The sequence below is a fragment of the Spea bombifrons genome, chromosome 6 (assembly GCF_027358695.1).
Source record: "Spea bombifrons isolate aSpeBom1 chromosome 6, aSpeBom1.2.pri, whole genome shotgun sequence".
Lineage (NCBI taxonomy): Eukaryota > Metazoa > Chordata > Amphibia > Anura > Pelobatidae > Spea > Spea bombifrons.
The window spans coordinates 22,271,217-22,279,054 of NC_071092.1; the positions used below are offsets into that span (position 1 = coordinate 22,271,217).

At 45.4% G+C, this 7,838-nt stretch overlaps 1 protein-coding gene across 1 annotated transcript in view; it reads right to left on the reverse strand.

Annotated features, from left to right (window-relative positions):
- LOC128500052 (cytochrome P450 2D15-like) overlaps positions 1 to 7,543 on the reverse strand; it is a 28,339-nt gene extending 20,796 nt beyond the window's left edge. The window contains exon 1 of the mRNA XM_053469067.1: positions 7,131 to 7,543. Coding sequence (XP_053325042.1) covers positions 7,131 to 7,343 — 213 coding nt within the window. The 5' untranslated portion in view covers positions 7,344 to 7,543. The remainder of the gene's footprint in view (positions 1 to 7,130) is intronic.
- Between the last annotated feature and the right edge of the window lie 295 nt (positions 7,544 to 7,838).

Here is a 7,838-nt window from a genome sequence, read left to right on the forward strand (position 1 = left end):
AAGGTGAACCCGAAGAATTGGCGCCGACCCGGCATGGATAAGCCAATTGTACACATAAGGAATGACTGAAATTCCCTGAATTCGGAAATGGGCCGCCACGACTGCCAAAAGTTTTGTGAAGACTCTTGGGGCCGCCGACAATCCGAATGGAAGGGCTTGAAACTGAAAATGCTGGACCGCTGAACCCCGAGGAATTGCCACTCTCAGGAAACATTGATGAGATGGATGGATGAGAACGTGGAAAAATGCATCCTTCAGATCTAATGAAGCCATAAAGTTGTTGAGGCATAAAGTGCCGAGGGTGGTGTCACGGTCAGGACTACTTGCCAAGCCGTGACGGTGTGGAGGGCGTGGGCATGAAGGGGTTAATAGCACCAGGCCTCTGGATTTACTAACTAGACCCCTTAACAAGGCATCAGTTATACCAAATTAACCCCCAAATCCTGCCTGTATCCCCCCAGGTAGTCTGCCACCACTCACGATTTTGATACCGGATTCGTGAGAAATCCCAATTAGAACATTTATCTCTATATATATATATCAACCAACCCTGGGCAACCAACATATATATATATCCTGTAGAACTTATAACAATATGGTAACGTGTTATCCTCTCTTAGGGTTTGTGGATATCGATACTAGAGCCCAAAGACAGACTTAGATTATGAATATTTTAATAACAAAAATACAAAGATTACACAGTGCCAGAATTACAAAAAACAAGACATACAAAAGAAAAATAAAACAGCAAACAGTTCTTAAAAGCAATAGGACTTAAACACAGGACCCTCACTCACGAGTCTCTCCAATAAGTAGGCCCCTCACTCACGAGTTTCTCCAATAAGCAGGCCTGTGGGAACTCCTTAAGTCCAGATGGTTCTTATGATGTTGTTCCGATCAGAGTATATTATGGAGTTCTGCTTTTCGGACGCTGCATTGTCCCTAAATCACACTCTGTTTCAAGAAAACCCCCCTCTGACCACATGACCGATTATATGACACCATCCCCAAGAATCGGGTCCCATCTTTGATGTGCCAATAAGTTATGGTGGGGTAAAGGTGATGGAAACCCCCACTTAAGATAGGAATGGAATTCCTATAACTAAGGATCCTTATCAGTTAGGCCATGAATCACCACAGGGGTCCTTTGGGAAGATGACACCTCTAGCCAGAACAGATACAGAGGGCATTCACAAAGAAACACATTAAAATCAACCTCAGATTAACTCATTGAATGCTTAAACAAAGAAACTAACCACCTCTGCTGGGTTACCCTTCCTTGCATCCACTACGTTACATGAGTTAATCATGACAGGTGGATCTTTCGGTTTCCATCTTGAACCAGACAAACTGGAGGTGACTGTTCAAAAAGCGTAAGTCTATTACTAGACGAAGACCTCCCGGCCTCTTGGGGACCAGAAAAAATGACTGAATTGCCTGGTCTGGAGGAAGATAAAAAAACGGTCTGAAGGTCTGGTCCGAAATTGAAGACGATAGCCTGCGATACAATGGCTCTCACCCAAGGATCTCAGGTGAGTGAGAACCAACTGTCCCTGAAAAATCGAAGCCTTCCTCCCATCTGAATGGAGGAGGTGTCATGCAGAGTTTTTGGGGTCTTGAAACACTTTGGGGAAGGCGAGTCTGTCAAATCTCCCCCTTCCTCGATGGAATTTGCCTTGGAAGCTTTGTTCTCTGGACGAGGGGTTGAGTCTAGAACCATGGCCTCTAGATTGTCCCTGGAAGAATGGCCGAAAGGACTGCCGTCTTTTCGTAGGAGGCTTTCGCTGAGGCATCCGATGCTTGTCCCCTGTGGTTTTCTCCAGAAGGGACTTCCCTGAATAAAGTCTTATCCTTAAAAGGGATAGTAAGAAGTCTGTTCTTAGAGGCATTCTCCGCCGCCCAGGCCTTAGGCCACAAGGCCCTTCTAGCTGCAACTGAAAGCACCGAAGCTCTGGCTGTCATCCTGATGTTTTCAATGGAGGCATCACAGAGAAAATCCACGGCCAATTTCACGGCAGCAACATTCTTGAGGATAGTCTCCCTGGAGGTCTTGGAAGCAAAATCCTCTTCCAGCCAAATCTTGACTGTTCTGGAAACTGAGGTAGAAACTGAGGGAAACATGGACTTAACTCGTCTGGACAGGTTAACCCTCTTTTCCGGGTCATGCCATTCCTGCTTGATAATGTCAGATAGCGCAGGATGAACAGGAAAAGTGGCAGACTGCTTGGAGAAGCTGGCACCAAAGAAGGGGTCACTATTCTGGGTGGAGGACTCCTCCAAATGCATGGCTGACCTCCAAATGAACTCTCCTCCCGGATCTCTCCTTCCTCTACCTCTGGATAGTCAAATTCAGAGTCAGAAAACAAAGGCTGACGTCCCAGGAGAGCGGGGTCTTGCACTGCTGGACGGTGGTAATAGGCAGGAAAAGGAACGGTCTGACGGAAGGCAGAGAAGGTAGTCTGCATCTCCCCTTTAAGCCAGGTCAAAAACTCTCTACCCCCAGACGGCTCAGAAACTGCTACGGATCTCAGGCAAGTGGAGCAGAGCTTCTTCCTTGAATCCTGCAAAGCCTTGTGACACCCGGAGCATTGGGCATGCTAACAGCAACAGTTTTCTTAGGCTTGTCCTCAACAGAGGGCGGCTCAGAGTTATCAGGGGCCGACATAACTAAAGATGCAACAACACCCAGCCAAAAGCAAACAGCCAGAACACACATAGCAGCAAAATCGCCCTACCTTACATATATGCTGAAAAAAATGGCTGAAATCAGGCAGTAATCCGCAACAGCGGAGGTTTGGCGCCAAAAATTTAAATCTTGAGCGAGAACGAGACTTAGAACGCACTACAGGAAGTGCGGAAGCCTGAACCGGAAGTCGGTCGACGCCAGGCCCGGACTGGCCATCGGGCACACTGGGCATTTGCCCGGTGGGCCGGGCTGCGGCAGGGCCGAATTGACTTAGGGGCTGATGGAGCTCCTACTTTAAAATAGACCCAGTCAGGAAAGGACTGACTGGGCCTTTGCGGCCTCATTAACGCAGGGCATAAGGGGCACCTGCCCCTTAAGCCCGCCGCAACTGCGACCGGGTCCGCCGCTCTAAGGGGCCGGGAAGCCCCCACCAGGGCCGGCCTTACGGGTGTGCGGCCGCACAGGGTTTAAATTAAAACATCGGGGTTTTTTTTTTTTACTTTATTTAACATCCTCCATGTTAAATAAAGTTTTTGTGAACTTTATTTAACATGGAGGATGTTAAATAAAGTTTAAAAAAAAAAAAACCCCGATGTTTTAATTTAAGCCCTGTGCGGCCGCAGACCCCTAAGGCCGGCCCTGGTGGGGGATTCCCGGCCCCCTAGAGTGGCGGACCCGGTCGCAGTTGCGGCGGGCTTAAGGGGCCCTGCGTTAATGCGGCCGTAGAGGTCCTGACTGGGTCTATTTTAAGGTAGGGGCCTGGAGCTGCAGCTCCATCAGCCCCTAAGTCAATCCGGCCCTGCCACGGGCCCGGTCGCAGTTGCTGCTTGCTCCAGCAACAAGGTAAGTAGGGTGAGGGAGGGGGGTGCAGTGAGAAGGGGCAGAGGGGGGTTAGATAGTGAGAAATGGGGAGAGGGGATACATATTGAGAAGTGGGGAAGGGGGTACATAGTGAAAAGGGGGAACATAGAAGGGGCAGATAAGATGGGGAGAAGGGGTAGCGTGAATGCGTATGAGAATGAATGAATGAATAAATGTGTGGATGAATTGTGTGAATGCGTATGACAATTAATGAATTCATGTGTGGATGAATTGCTTGAATGATTTGTGAGACTGCATTAATGAATGTGTTAATGATTTGTGTGAATGAGTGAGTAAATGCAAAGATGGTACATGAAGGGTGGGCTTTAACAATAAATAAATAAAAATGGGCTGCTCTGGCTTAAATGCCCTGGCCTATTTTATGTCCCAGTCCGGGCCTGGTCGACACCATTATGGCCGCCGTCAGCACGCTGCAACAGCAGCGTCTAGCCACTGAATCATTGACCGGCAAGCCTCCCTGGAACGTAAGAGGTGCACCGGCGTCTACCCTGGCGACTCCGACGAACACAGCCAGCGGAGCCGCAGCCACGACCACCATCACGATGACCACCATCGCTGCAATCGAGGTAGGGTAGCAAGCGCTGGGCAGCGCAGCACCAGCCACCCGGGTTAAGGTGCAAGGTATCCCCCAGGAAGGGGGCTTAGCCCAGGAAAACACGGCTCAACCTAGAGCCGGAGAAAATAACAAAAAGGATGACGAGTCCCCCCTACCGGATGTAGGCCAGGAAAAAACACTGGGGTTAGCAGGAGGGGAGGGGCTTTTAAAGTTTTGAGTCCTGCCCTATCTCAGGTACGGAGGAGGAGTCTATCCTTAGTGTCACCTGGGATGGCAGGGAAAATGCCTTGTTCATGTCAGAGGTCAGAGGAGAATGGGCAGACCGGTTCAAGATTACATAAAGGCAACAGTAACTCAAATAACCACTCGTCACAGCCAAGGTATGCAGAATATCATTTCTGAGTGCACAACACATTGAACCTTGAAGCAGATGGTATTGTTGACGACCATGTCCATCCCTTTATGACCATCTTCTGATGGCTACTTCCAGCAGGATAATGCACCATGTTACAAAGCTCACATCATCTCAAACTGGTTTCTTGAACATGACAATGAGTTTGCTGTACTCCAATGGCCTCCACAGTCACCAGATATCAATCCAATAGAGCACCTTTGGGATGTGGTGGAACAGGAGATTCCCATCATGGATGTGCAGCCAACAAATCTGCAGCAATGTCTATATGGACCAAAATCTCTGAGGAATGTTTCCAGTACCTTGTAGAAAGTATGCCATGAAGAATGAAGGCAGTTCTGAAAGCAAAAGGGGGTCCAACCAGGTACTAGCAAGGTGTACCTAAGAAAGTGGCCAGTGAGTGTATAATCTATAGCAGAACACTTACACTTCCCTTAAAAGTATTGAAATCCTGGTACAAATGTTTTTTAACCTATAAAGATTCAGTGACTATTGCTTTGCTGCCCTAGTCTTGGATTTTGGCAGTTGTGCCAGTCATGACAAAATAGGGTTGTGACTGCGTGTCATATTACTTCACTGAGTAACTGTCTTAGTGTGAGGCACAATTCTTAACGCCTGCATAAAACTGTCTGAGGAGTAAAAGTGGCTGATAAACAATGTTTCATTTGTATTGATATGAGAAAAAATGTTGCAAGAATAAGCCTAGGGTGTTGTACAGGGGTGTCCAACCTGCAGCCCTCCAGCAGCTGCAGGACTACATCTCCCATACTCCTCAGCCAGCCCCTTAGCTGAAGGAGCATTATGGGAGATGTAGTCCTGCAGCAGCTGGAGGGCCGCAGGTTGGACACCCCTGGTGTAGTAGTTCTCCCCCCTCCTAATTTTGTGCCTGGGTGTGTTAACAACACCCCAATGCATGGGTTTGTTGGGTTCTCTCGGAAGTAAAACGCCACATTTGGGAAGTGCACATTTTTTAACTTGGAGCTTTAACATCTGGTCATACTGCCCTCATGGTTATCCCATCAAATCATATTTTTTTTAAAAAACTAGACACCCCAAAGTATTTTAACTGTTGGTATTTTAACCCTTTCCAAGCACGAGATTCTACCACCAGCCTTTGCCAAAGTTTGTGGTAGTAATTTTGTTTTGTATTTTTTTCACACAAATTGGACATCAGGTATGGATATAAAGTTCCTGGTGTAAGCCACTGTCAAACAACACCCCAATATGTGTTCAGCAACATAATATAGTAATACCGAGTACAGTAATATCATCTATGCATGGGTTTATCAGGATATTTTGGAGGTAAAATTTGGGAAATGCGCATTTTTTTACTTGGAACCTCGACATCTGGTCCTTCTGCCACAATGTCCTATTTGGGACATCTTCGAAGCTGGCCGATTCAATTTACCCCATCAAACCCTATATTTTTTAAAACTAGACATTCCAGGGTATTTCAAATCTGGTGTTTTAACTCTTTACATGCACTAATTCTACCGCCAGCCTTTGTCAACGTTTGTACACACATTGTGCTTTAGGTTCGAATTTACAGCCCATGGTTTATGCAATGTCCAAACAACACCCCAATATGTGTTCCGCAACATCTCCCGAGTACAGTGATACCACTTATTCATGGGTTTGTCTGGTTGTTTTGGGCTAAAAGGCCACATTTGGGAATTGCACTTTTTTTGTTTTGGTCAGTCTGTGCCTATGCCATTTTTTGGACATTTTTTAATCCAGCCAATCCAATTTACTCCATCAAACCATTTGTTTTTATGAATGCCTATCGAGTGATCTTAGATTGCTTTCTAAGCTTGTTTAATGCCATGACCTGGTGATCATTGGTCATTAACGGACCTAAGGGGTTAATAATGCTTCTGCTACCCCCTAATTTCAGGTGGAGCCGTTTTCTATCACCCTTTACTCACCACAACTTATGTGTGTGCTTCACATTTTGGGCGGGAAAACTGTATACAGCTTAAAGCAATAATCAACCATATCAATGTTTTTTGCAATATAAAAAGTTATATTACATCTTGGTGTAATCATAGGTAACGTGATATCTAATTGACTGTTTGATTGAGCTATACAAATCTGGGATGCTAAGAAAAAATAAATTGCAAAAATGTTACTGTGGCTACATTGTGCTAGCCAAACGTGGAAATATAAAGATGCAAACATCAGTGGTGTAACACAACATCCAAGGGTCCCCCTGAAGGTTGTGTTTCTACAGGCCCCTCCCGATGTATGCATCCTGTTTTGGATCTAAATGTCCAGTGTCATGTTATTGTTATTGAACATAGTAAAACCAATAGTGCTTGGGTAAGTGCATGTATATTATGGAGACAATGAGTGCAATATTGTACAAAATATGAGCCAGTGGTATATTGCTTTATGCATGCTTTGTAAAAAACTACAGGAGATTTGGGACAGTTTAACTCTAGGGCTAGCCATGGGAGCAGTGGGAGGGCTGAAGATGGATGAGATCTTTTTTATACAATAAAAGTGTTTGGGTTAGTTCAGAAGAAAGTTAGAGGAAAACACTGTGGGGAGAGGCAAACAAGGGGGCAAACAAAAAATACTTGATTGTTACCTACCTGGCTCATAGAGATGTGTGGATTTTTAAAGTCTACATCCATCATGTTGCCCAGGAAGGGTATAGAAGTGGGCCCTGGTGGAAAACGGGGCCAGTTTTTTCTCCGTTTCATGAAGTCCAGCAGCAGAAGGGAGGAGGTAAAAATAATGAACAGAACAATGATGTTACATAATGTCACAGGAAAGAATGACTGAATCTCAGGCAGCAGACTCATCCTGGTTTATTTTTATGCCACTAACTTTCATAAAAATCTCTAAAGTTACTTGAGCTAAACTGCTACCCTCAACGTCCACTCTTAGTTTGTGTGTTGTCTGTTTGTTTCCCTATGTTGCTGTGCTGAAATCTCTGGCACTGACAGCACACCCAGCAAGCCAACTCCTATTTCCACTGAGCTGTACAGAGTGTTCTGGAAACAAGATCTTTGATACTAAGCACCACCCCTTATCTTCATAACTCTGAAGAATATGAAATAATCAAAAAAACAATAGCTCATTGTGTACATAAGCACCAGATGATCTATTTATTTATTGTATGGATTTATTTCCAGGTTTCTCATACATCGAGATACTGAGGGACTTTAAGAGGATACAGAATTTGACAGGATAGAAGAGGCGGATTCTGCTCAGAAACGCTTTGTAAAATATTATTATTATTTATTGTTTTATGTAGCACCATCATATGACACGGCACTGTACAATAATCACAATAT